Source organism: Gallinula chloropus, assembly GCF_964237585.1.
Source record: "Gallinula chloropus genome assembly, chromosome: 29".
NCBI lineage: Eukaryota > Metazoa > Chordata > Aves > Gruiformes > Rallidae > Gallinula > Gallinula chloropus.
In genome coordinates, this window is record NC_140114.1 from 1,277,634 (window position 1) to 1,289,204 (window position 11,571).

Consider the following 11,571-nt stretch of genomic DNA (forward strand, 5'->3'; position numbering starts at 1 on the left):
CCCAGGCTGGGCCCCACCCCGCAGCAGCAGCTAGCCGTGGGGACCCCAAAACGCAGAGCTTCCCCCCCCTCTCCCACCCCAAACCTCCCTCCCCCTCGCCATCACCCCCAGCTCACACTCCGCTCCCCAGGGCATCCGGGGGATCCCGCTGGGATCCAGCTCCACAATAAAGGCACCGACCCAGCCAGAGGCACGCTGGCAGCCCTTGTGTTTCCAGGGTTTCTGCCTCACCCCCCCCCTGCTGCTCCCGGGATATCCAGGAGCTCTGTGTCTCCTGAGCCACGGGGTCACAGGGAAAAGCCACCCCGGGTCACCCCAAGTGCCTGGAGACATCCCCGTCTCCACCCTGCGCCCCACCTTGCCCTGGAGCTGGGCGGGAACCCCAAATCACCCCGGGGGACAGTGCAGCCGGGATGGGGACTGGGACTGGGATGGGGGTGGAGATGGGGACTGGGACTGGGATGGGGGTGGAGATTGGGACTGGGACTGGGATGGGGACTTGGATGGGGACTGGGATGGGGAGGGGACTGGGATGGGGATGGGGATTTGAATGGGGACTGGGATGGGGACTGGGATGGGGATGGGACAGGATGGGGATGAGATAAGGACTGGGATGGGGATGGGGACTTGAATGGGGACTGGGATGGGGAGGGGACTGGGATGGGGATGGGGATTTGAATGGGGACTGGGATGGGGACTGGGATGGGGACTGGGATGGGGATGGGACAGGATGGGGATGAGATAAGGACTGGGATGGGGATGGGGACTTGAATGGGGACTGGGATGGGGAAGGGACTGGGATGGGGACTGGGATGGGGATGGGGATTTGAATGGGGACTGGGATGGGGACTGCGATGGGGACTGGGATGAGGAGGGGACTTGAATGGGGACTGGGATGGGGAGGGGACTGGGATGGGGACTGGGATGGGGACTGGGATGGGGATGGGGACTTGAATGGGGACTTGAATGGGGACTTGAGTGGGGACGGGGACTTGAATGGGGATTTGAATGGGGACTTGAATGGGGACGGGGACTTGAATGGGGACAGGGACTTGAATGGGGAGGGGACTGGGATGGGGACTTGAATGGGGACTGGAATGGGGACTGGGATGGGGATAGATGGGGAGGGAGCGGGTGACCCTGGCCCGCGCTGGGGGCGCTGGGCCTCAGGTGGGCAGAGGGTCCGGAGGAGCCACCGCTCCTCCCGCCGAAGCCCCGCGGGGCTGGAGGAACCGGTTCTTATCCCGTCCCCAGGCTCAGGCCCGGCCCGGCCCCACACAGGGCCGGCAGCGCCATCACCCGCCGGGGCTGCAGCCGGCCCCGCTCCATCCCAACCACCGCCCCGCCCCGGCTCCGGGCCCGGGGACACAGCGGGGCCAGCGGGCGGCCCCTGCGGGCTCGGCCCCCACCGCGGACGGGGCGGGGGGGGGGGGAACCGGGGGCCGGGCCCCGCTGGACCCCGGCCAGCCCGCCCCGGCCCCGCGTCCAGGCCACGCCCACACCTTAGCCCCACCCACCCCTCCCCGCAGAACCAATCAGCGACGGAGCCCTCCCCGCGTCAGCGCTGCCCCGCCCAATAGTAGGGAAGGCGGTGAGGCGCCGGGAGCTTCGCGCCTGCGCCCGCAGCTCGCCGCCGCCATTTTGGCCGGCTCCGCGCTGGGCGGCGGGAGGAGGGCGGGTGCGTGTGGCGGCCGCCGCCATTTTGTTGCGGGAGCTTGAGCGCGGCGGGAGCGGGAGGAGGGCGCCGGAGCTCAGCCCCACAGCCCGCGGTGCCCCGCCAGCCAGCCCCACCGGAGACCTGGCGACCGTCTGCTTCGGTGAGAGCGGTTAGTGCCGGCCGGAGGGCGGCGGGGAGGCGGTGGTGGGGGGGGGTGGGCTGAGGGAGGGAAGCGGTTGGCTCTGTGAGGGGGAGGCCGCGCCGCCCCCTCAGGCGCCGTCCCCCCTTCTCAGGGGCTGCGCTTTGTGCCTTTGCCCGGGTTTGGTGCGCGCAGGGCCGAGCTTTCTCCCGCCGTCGGTCGGGGCTGGGTGGAGGGGCGGCCCGGCCTAGGCCTCGCCTTCCTCCCCGGCCTGGGCCTCGCCTTCCTCCCCGGCCTGGGCCTCGCCTTCCTCCCCGGCCTGGGCCTCGCCTTCCTCCCCGGCCTGGGCCTCGCCTTCCTCCCCGGCCTGGGCCTCGCCTTCCTCCCCGGCCTGGGCCGGCGGTGCCTGGGCAGCCCCCGCGCTCTGAGGAAGGGAAGCGGTTGGCTCTGAGGGGGGGAGGCCGCGCCGCCCCCTCAGGCGCCGTCCCCCCGTTCTCAGGGGCTGCGCTTTGTGCCTTTGCCCGGGTTTGGTGCACGCAGGGCCGAGCTTTCTCCCGCCGTCGGTCGGGGCTGGGTGGAGGGCCGGCCCGGCCTAGGCCTCGCCTTCCTCCCCGGCCTGGGCCGGCGGTGCCTGGGCAGCCCCCGCGCTCTGTGGTGGGCTCGGCGGAGCGGGGCTCCCTCTGCCAGCTGCTCTGTGGTAGCTGCTGAGGAAAAGTGCTTTTTAAAAGCACTTCTAATGAAAAATAACCCTGTGGCTGCCCACGGGCTTAATACCTGGCTGGTTAACTGTGAAGCGCTGTAAATAAAGCGTTTTTTTCAAGGTATTTTGCGGGTTATGTTTTCGCCGGTGAGCTCAGCGTTAAATTTGGCTTTAATTAGGTTAAAAAAAGGGTAAGGACCCGCCTGCATAGTTAGTGGGTTTGAGCTTGGTGTATTCCGGTGGTATTTCTCACTGCCGAAGCACTCGGGTTTGAGCCGTGCCCCAGAGGGAACAGCTGAGTCTGAGAATCCCTTTGTGGTGCTTCTGTGAGGCCTGTGGCAGGTCCTCGTGTCTTGGGTACAAAAGGCAGCTCTCCCCTGGCACTCTGTCCAGCCAGCTGCAATCGTGATGTTGGCCGGGAGGGGGGAATTTTAATGGTTTTAAAATATATGGGACTCCTGTAGAGGAATTTAGGGATTCTGCTGCTCATGATACGGTGAGGAAATTGGGGTTTCCATCTTGCTGATGCTAACAGCTTCGGCACAGTCACTCAGTGCTGTACAAAAGGAGTTCTGATACACTGAAATTCCAGTGTTACTCCTGCCAAGGGGTAAAATTTTCACTTCTTAAACAGGTGAACCTGCTTTGGTAGGGGGATTGGACCCTGATGATCTCTTGAGGGTCCCTTCCAATTCTGTGATGTTGCTTTAGGGATGAGTTAGCATGGCTTGCTGATGAATTAAACCTGCTACTGATGAATTAAACCTGCTACATCCCAGCTGTAGCCTCGAGAACTTCCTTAAAATACATTGCATGACTGCCCCATTCCTGAGTCTCTCCACCAAAGGAGCTGGAATTCAGGGAGGGGGGTGGGTTTAAGGTTTAGCAAAGCTCAGGATCTCTCTGCTTTCCCTTCAACCTGCTTCTCCTCTCTTGCAGATTCTCTTGATCTGAAGATGGCTGCACAGTCAGCACCGAAGGTTGTGCTAAAGAGCACCACCAAGATGTCTCTGAACGAGCGGTGAGGAAGCCAACGGCAGCTTCAGCTCATAAGAAATTTTTTTTAACTTAAATTAGCACTGTCCAGTGTCCAAAAACCCAGCGTGGGTTCTGCCCTCTTTTAACCTCACTAAAACAAGCAGATGGCTATGCACCTCTGGCTTAAACAGCACCAGATGTGGTACTCCAGGTTAAAAGGGCGAGTCTTTGGGAGCAGTTTATCCATAGCAGTTAACATTAAGCTGTTCAACACGTAAATATGGTTGGATGTGTTATAAGAAAGGAGAGAAAAAAAAACCTCCCACCCTCCCTTTTTCTTCCACATGTTTTTACATTTGTAGCTGAGGCTGCAGCACGGTAGCATGTGACCTGAGCTGCAGCAGGCTTGCTGCTTTGTCCGAGGCAGGCGCACAGACATGTGGTCTGGCCTGTAAGAGGCAGGCAGCAGGCCCCCAAAACAAGCCCAAAGGCCCTTTAACAACGTTTTGGGCCTTGTAAGAGGCAAATGCTTTGCTTCATCTCCATCTCTCTCTCTTTCCCTCTCTTCCCCCTCTCTCTCTCTCTGTCCTTGAGCTCTTTATTTCTTCTGTTAAGTATTCTGGGTTGTTTTTTCCCCCCATGCCTTTTGGGGTTCTACAGGGGTGACTAACACTGATGCTGCAGTTGTCTTTCACTTCCTTACTAATTGCTCTTGGCTTAATGAAGTTAGTAACTTGAACTGGGGAGGAGGAAGGGAGCCATTTGTGCTCAGCTGTAGCCTGAACTGGTGCTCAGAGCTTACCCCAGGAGAGCGGAGTGGTGATGTGCAGGGGAGGCTCCCTGGCCTGTTTCCTTCTGGTCAGTCCATATTCCTCATCTCTTTAAGTGTTTGCTTTGGCAGCCTTGTGCAGCCCCTGGGACACAGTGGATGGGTTGCTGCTAAGGAGGCTTCCCATCCTGTCCTGCTGCTAGAGGCAGGAGATGCTTTGCTGGGTGAAGTGTTGTAATAAGAGCACGCTTGGGTGGTGGCATTCCCTCCGGTACCGGTTCTGTGGCGCGCCAGAGGCACGCCAGTCTCTTCCCAGGGCCATGTCTTCAGTTACAGCTGCCTCCCAGCATGGAGCTTTTCAGCTGGTGGTTTCTCTTGGAGGGTTAATTTGGCTTCTGCAGTCAGATTTCAGTTGGCTTTTCTCTTTCCTGTGATGTCCTCCTCTCCCATCTGTCACCATCATCTCTGCTTATTGCTTGTTTTCATTCCTTCTGCCATTTCTGAACAAAACCAAACCAGTAACCTAAAGCTTTGATCACTTCTGAATTAATACACAACATCATTCCTGAGTTTCCAGTTCTTGCACACTTGTGGAAAACAAGGAATACGTAGTCACATATGGCGTGACCTAAGTAAGGTTCATGGGATCTGGAGATCCAAGTCTTGAGAACCATGAAATGCCAATAAATGTATGTAATAAAGCTTTATTTAAACACCCATTTTATTCGACCTTGAAGCTTTACTAACATGCTGAAGAACAAACAGCCGATGCCAGTGAATATTCGGGCTACCATGCAGCAGCAGCAGCAGCTAGCCAGTGCCAGAAACAGAAGACTGGCCCAGCAGATGGAGAACAGACCTTCTGTCCAGGCTGCTTTGAAGCTTAAACAGGTGAGAAAAGGCGACGTGTTTTGGGGCAGCCTGTTTGCTGCCTGTCACCCACAGATGGCTTTTCAGGATGTGCTGGGGTTTGAGCAGTTAATGCCTTGCAGGACACCCCACTGCTCAGCTAAGTGGTGTTTTGTAACTTAATATTAGAGTTGGGTGGGGTGGGTGGTTCTTTTTTACTGGCTGTTCATCTTTCCTCTCTATCTTTTCAGAGAAATGTTCTCACTCTGGGTTTCTGGATCTGCAGAGTGCTTCACCTCACAGTCTAACTGCAGCCACAGTCGCTGTGGGTTGTTCCCAGCCCTTACTCTACCCAGTTTGATTCTGGTTTGCTCCCATTCCCAGCTCTCTCCGTAGCAGCTGTGAGGAGTAGAGATGCAAACTGATTCCTTCCTTTATTTTGATGGCTTATGAATTCAGCCCATGCCTGGGTTGAAGGTGTTGGTGGTGTGTGTTCCTTAGTCTTTCCTGTGTTTCAGGGAGGAGTGTGGCAGATCAATCTGTGTTCCTCAGATTGCCTTTGGTGGAGAGGAAAGCTTCAGGAAACACAGCTAAATCCCAATTGCTGCTGTCACTGTGCTTATCCATAGCTCTGGACTTGAGGAAGGAGCAAGGGGAGAAGCCTGACCACAACAGAAACCCCTTCTCTCAGGAAGAGAGCTGTTTACCTAGGGTCTGCTCTTGTTCAGGCTGCAGAGGGGGCTGGTTTTTTACTGGCAACTGCTTTCAAAGCTTAATTTTAACTGGAAAGTCTGGTAGGATGAGCTTAAAATGCGTGTGCAGGGCACAAACTGAAAGCTGCAGAGCTCTGGGGAGGGTTCACGTAGCAGCAACTCCAGTAGTTAAATGTAATTCTCTGTGTTATCTCACACAGGAGGATAAAGCTCTAGAAATTTCTGAGCTGCTTCTCCAAATAGCTGGAGTGCTCAGACCTGCCACGCATGCTCGCGTTCCGCGCTCTGATCAAAAGGAATGCGGCTGCTTTTTGAGATCTCTTGAGACTTGTGTTGTAAAAACAGGCTGTGGTGCCAGTGAGCCTGGCAAACAAAAGCTCTGGGAAGGGTAGCCTGGATTATTTCCTGCTGGGAAGAGGGGGGAGAAGAGGTTTGGAAAGTGAAGAATTTCACAAGTGTGAGGTGAAACTGGAGTGGAAGCGTGAAGTTTCTGCGGGCTGACTTGGGGTGCTGCAGAGGAACGGGGGAGAATTGGGCCTGTGGCTTAGTTCTCCCACACACACTTGGATTTATTTTATTTACCATTTGCCTTAGGTGTACTTAACACAGTCTGGAATTAACTGCTGCAAGGAAGGGCTGTGGAAGGGCGTTGTAGGGAGATGTGGAAGCCTGGTTTATGTTGGTTGCTCTGTGAAGATTGCAGCTTGCTCTGGAAGTTGATGTGGTGATGGATCCAGTTCTGGGCTCCTCAGCATCAGAAGGACATGGAGGTGCTGGAGCGAGTCCAGAGAAGGGCAACCAGGCTGGGGAAGGGGCTGGAGGGCAAATCCTCTGAGGAGCAGCTGAGGGAGCTGGGGGTGTTGAGCCTGGAGAAGAGGAGGCTGAGGGGAGACCTTCTCCCCACCTCCCCTGCCCTGCCAGGAGGGTGCAGAGAGGTGGGCGATGGTCTCTGCAGCCAGGGGACAGGAGATGGGACAAGGGGTGTTTAACAGAGGGGAGATGAGGTGCTCAGGGATCTGGTTCAGCACAGGATGGGAATGGTTGGACTTGAGGATCTTAAAGGGCTTTTCCAACCTGGGGATTTTGTGATTGGAATTTCTGATCCTTCTGGATGTGTTCTGTCCAGAAGCACTGGTGTCACCTGTGCTTCAGAAAGGACTTCTGTAAACCCCACAGAGCACTACCTGTGCACAGAAGCTGATAGATTTACTTTAATACAAAGGCATTTGTAGGTGCTGTGGCTCTAGACGTGCCTTTCCTCAGGAGCTGGAGCAGACCCAGGTGCTGCCGCTCTGAGGTAGAGCAGAAGGGCTGAGCACCCTTAGTCTGGCTGAGTGCAAAGTCCAGCACCTTATCTTAAGCTTTCATGGTAAGTGACAAACCCCAGTAATTGGACATGGAACATAAATGTTTTGTCATCCCTTCTGTTATTATTTTGCTGGGGAAATGGGCAAACACTGCCAGATTTTAAGCCACTCTTGGAACCTGTAGTAAAATGCAGCCCTTGTGGCTGCTTCTGTCTCCTTGGGGCTGGGAGCTCTTGTTGGTAAGCGGGAAGGTGCTGCTGCTCTTGGCTCCTTGTAGGGCCTGGTGGAACCTGCAGAAGGTGCAGCCTGCTCTGTGGAGCCCAGATTGGTACCAGTGTGTCTTAAGCAGCACCAGGGTGTAAGTTACCAGCTCAGCTGCTGCTTCAGGAGCAGTTGAGTTCTCTCTGCAGCAGTTCTGCTGCGGGGATTTGAGGGCAGGAGCTGCTACAGCTGTCCCAGGGGAAGCCAGCTCTGTAAAACAGTCCAGTGGCTGGACAGAAACAGCACTTAGAGGGAAAAAAAAAACCAACCACCAAACCACTTCAGCAGCCAGGCACAGAAATATCACTGGTTCACTGCTCCAGTGAGGGTAAAAATCCTTCAGTCTCATTTTCTTTTTGTGATAGAGATGGAAAAGCTGATGCTTCTCCTGGCATAGTCAGTGGGAGCCCATCTGGGACAGGGCAGCAGGCTGCTGCTGGCGGTGACGTCCCTGCCACAACAGGGGTGGTTCCTTCTGCCTTGCAGAGGGAGCAGCTGCTGCAGTTCAGTGAGCAGCACTGCTAAAAACAGAGAGAAATACTTCCAAATCTGCCAGCTTGCTTGTCTTTGTACAAACACTTGCTTCCAGGAAAGGTCTTTGTTCTCTGTTTGACCTTGACAAATCATCCCTCCCAGAGTAGATTTGTCTCCCTTTGAAGTCTGATCAGACACTGCAGAGAGCTGCTGACCCTCTTTACTTAGTAAAACCCAAACACTTTTATTGATAGGTGATTGCTGTGCTGTTCCCCTTGCAAGTCAGAGATTGCTGCATGACTTTTCTTTTTTTTTCCTTCCCCTCTTGTTTGTTTGTTTTTCTTAAACATGTTTTATTCCAGAAGAGCTTGAAACAACGCCTGGGTAAGAGCAACATTCAGGCACGATTAGGCCGGCCGGCGGGAGCCCTCGCACGCGGAGCCATGGGGGGAAGAGGACTGTCCATGGGGCAGAGAGGTTTGCCACGAGGAGCCATGCGTGGTGGCAGGGGAGCAAGAGCTCTGCTGAGAGGAGGAGTCCCACTCAGAGGTTGGTACCGTGTCTGAATGTCAGGAATCACAGAATCACAGGATGGTCTGGGTTGGGAGGGACCCGAAGGCTCACAGAGCTGCAACCCCCTGCCACAGGCAGGGACACCAACCTCCAGGCCTGGAGCTACACAAGGTTGCCCAGGGCCCCATCCAACCTGGCCTTGAACACCCCCAGGGATGGGGCACCCACCCCCTCTCTGGGCAGCCTCTTCCAGCCCCTCACCACTCTCTCTGGACAGAACTTCCCCCCCAGTCTCTCATCTCACCCTTCCCTCCTCCAGCTTCACCCCATCCCCCCTTGTCCTGCCATTATCCACCCTTTAACAAGCTGATTCCCCTCCTGTTCCTCTGCTCCCTTCAGGGACTGGGGGGCTGCAATGAGGTCCCCCCACAGCCTTCTCTTCTCCAGGCTGACCCAGCCCAGCTCCCTCAGCCTCTCTCCATGGGGAGCTGCTCCAGCCCTCTGAGCATCCCCGGGGCTCCTCTGACCCCTCTCCAACAGCCCCACATCTTCCTTGTGCTGGGCCCCAGCTCTGGACACAGGACTCCAGCTGGGGCCTCCCCAGGGCAGAGCAGAGAGGATGTTGTCTCTTGTGATGGTGTGGCTGATTCTGTTGCTTGTGGTGTTCCTGATGAGAATTCCCGTTCTGTGTTGAAGGTCAGAGCCTGCTTCGTGGAGGACGAGGCATATCCCCCAGGATGGGCCTGAGAAGAGGTGGTCTTAGAGGCCGCGGTGGCCCCGGAAGAGGCGGTTTAGGCAGAGGTGCCATGGGCCGCGGAGGACTCGGTGGCAGAGGTCAGTGTGCACAAACTGCAGGAGCTGGAGGGGTTTGGGGGCTCTCAGTGGGGTTGTCCTCTCATTCAGTGATGCAGTGAGGGATCCTCAGCATCTTGCAGATCCACAGTGTCTCCTTGTGCTGAAGGAGGGAATGATACAGAGCCTGTGTAAACCAGGAGACTCCTAAAAATAACCAGTGAGGGGAAAAAATCAGTCTAGAAAGGCTAAACCCTGTGAAACAGAATTCAGAGTGAAACTGAATCAAGTCTTGGGGAAACAAACCCTTCAGCAGCACATCAGAGCAGCAGGAGGGAATGAGGAGACAGCTGTGGCTGGTGGGGTGGGAAATGTCCCAGGCAGATGTGTGGTTGGAGCATCAGCCAGATGCTCCCTCATGCTCCATAGGGACCAGCCCCATGTTCGTAGGAGCTGGAGCCGATGGTGGTTGTGAAGCTGCCTGTCCCTCAGCAGCTTGTGGCTTGTAGCTTCAGCTTGACAAACACTCACTGATCGATGGGGTGTCCTGCTTCTGGAGCAGTCTGAAAACCTCTCAATCCATAGGGAAAACTTGTCTGGAATGAATTGTTCAGAGGCTTGCTGAAAGGTTCAGCCTGAGACATGCAGGATGTCGAGGACGCTGCATGGGAGAGGAGTGTGCTGCTTCTGTGTGGTGTACTCCCCCGGCTGAGGGAGCTGGGGATGTTTAGTCTGGAGAAGAGGAGGCTGAGGGGAGACCTTATCACCACCTGCAACTGCCTGAAGGGAGGTTGTAGAGAGGTGGGCAGGAGATGGGACAAGGGGCAACGGGCTCAAGGGCAGGGTCAGAGCAGATGGGAGGGAAAAGTTCTTCCCTGGCAGAGTTGTGGGGCTGTGGCACAGGCTGCCCAGGGAGGGGCTGAGTCCCCTTCCCTGGGGGTGTTTAACAGAGGGGAGATGAGGTGCTCAGGGAGCTGGTTCAGCACAGGATGGGAACAGTTGGACTTGAGGATCTTAAAGGGCTTTTCCAACCTGTATGTGACATGTAGGTGGGATTAGGAGCTGAGCAAAGAGCAGCAGCTCTCTTAGTCCTGGCTCAGGCTGGGCTCCTGGACTGAAATGGGCAGTCTGAGGGAGATAATCCCGAGCGTGCTGCATCACCCAGGCTCTGATGGCACCTGTAACCATCCTCTTGTCTCCTCAAGGTCGCGGCATGGCGGGCCGGGGACGAGGCGGCTTCGGCGGTCGCGGCAGAGGCAGAGGACGAGGCAGAGGCTCGGCACGACCCGCCTTGACCAAGGAGCAGCTGGATAACCAGTTGGATGCTTACATGTCTAAAACAAAAGGACACCTGGATGCTGAGCTGGATGCTTACATGGCTCAGACAGACCCCGAAACGAACGACTGAGCCTGGTGGCCACAGACTGTCCTTGACCTTAGTGTGTGATGTCGATGCCCATAAGCTAAACACGGAAACCCCGAGTCACGCCGGAGGGACCCGCAGGGATAGGGAGCGGCCCCGTTCTACCTGAGATCAGACTTTAGTGTGTTCCTTTCACCTTTTGATACTATGTTGTACCAAACCTGATTGGGTTTTGATTGTTTTTATATATATATCTTACCTCTTTTGGGGTGGTTTTGTTCCCCTTTCCCCTGTTACTCCAGACACATCAGTGCCAGGGGTCTCCCTGCGCTGCATTGGGGACACGTTTCCTGTGCTCCATGGTTGCATTTTGGGATCAGCCCTGTCCCCAAACACAACCAAAAGGGCTGAATTTATGCCCAGAGTTTAATTTAACCAACCCAAAAGGGGGAAAAAACCCAACTTCCCAGCAGGATGGGACAGAACAGATTCATCTCCAACCCTCTTAGACCCGAATTCTCCTGTTTTCGCACCAAAACTTCCCCTTCCCATTGGCAGACTGTTAATGCTTCCTGGGCTGGGAATCTCCTTGGCTTGTTTTTTGGTTCTTAGAGAAGTTTGAGTTTCTTTTTTGCGTTGTGTTTGAACAGATGGTGCTGACAGTTTCTGTACCAGCAAGAAAAAAGGAGGAGTATTGGAAGCAGGGACATACAAACAGTGGTAGAACTCTTCTCTTTCCAAACACTGGTGGCCAAAATTCCTCTTAACCTTTTGGTGTAACCGAAAAAACACCCATCTCCTCGGGTCAGACCAACTGCCTGCACTTACCCCATGGGTTTGGGAAGGGGTTTCTTCTCCTCCCCCTCGAGTTTTTAAGTTCAGCCGTTCTGTGAAGCGTTCCCGTTCCGATGGAATCTTGTGTTTCCAACTTGTTGTAACAAAGGAGAAATGATGATAAAAGTGATGTGGCTTTTTTATTATTATCCTTTTTTCCTTTTCCCCCGGGAAATTGGGGTTGGGTTGATACCTTGGGGGTGGGACGGTTCCCCTCTCTCC

At 55.5% G+C, this 11,571-nt stretch overlaps 1 protein-coding gene across 3 annotated transcripts; it reads left to right on the plus strand.

Moving 5' to 3' along the window:
• Positions 1-1,675: 1,675 nt before the first annotated feature.
• CHTOP (chromatin target of PRMT1) lies at positions 1,676-11,479 on the plus strand. Of its 3 annotated transcripts, none has more exons than XM_084276574.1 (6): positions 1,676-1,826; positions 3,436-3,517; positions 4,981-5,134; positions 8,210-8,396; positions 9,057-9,194; positions 10,358-11,479. In XM_084276574.1, the coding sequence occupies exons 2-6, from the start codon at positions 3,453-3,455 to the stop codon at positions 10,558-10,560; spliced, it is 747 nt and encodes a 248-aa protein (XP_084132700.1). In that variant the 5' UTR covers positions 1,676-1,826; positions 3,436-3,452; the 3' UTR covers positions 10,561-11,479. The 3 variants fall into 3 exon arrangements, with proteins under 3 accessions (XP_084132700.1, XP_084132702.1, XP_084132701.1); XM_084276576.1 differs by having other exon boundaries at positions 8,213-8,396; XM_084276575.1 differs by having other exon boundaries at positions 1,676-1,817.
• Positions 11,480-11,571: the final 92 nt, after the last annotated feature.

What these genes read in the sequence shown, in the direction of transcription:
- CHTOP (XM_084276574.1), top strand. Translation starts at nt 3,453, where the DNA reads ATGGCTGCACAGTCAGCACCGAAGGTTGTGCTAAAGAGCACCACCAAG. An exon ending in CTGCTTTGAAGCTTAAACAG is followed by an intron (nt 5,135 to 8,209) that starts GTGAGAAAAGGC and finishes GTTTTATTCCAG; the next exon opens with AAGAGCTTGAAACAACGCCT. An exon ending in CGGAGGACTCGGTGGCAGAG is followed by an intron (nt 9,195 to 10,357) that starts GTCAGTGTGCAC and finishes TGTCTCCTCAAG; the next exon opens with GTCGCGGCATGGCGGGCCGG.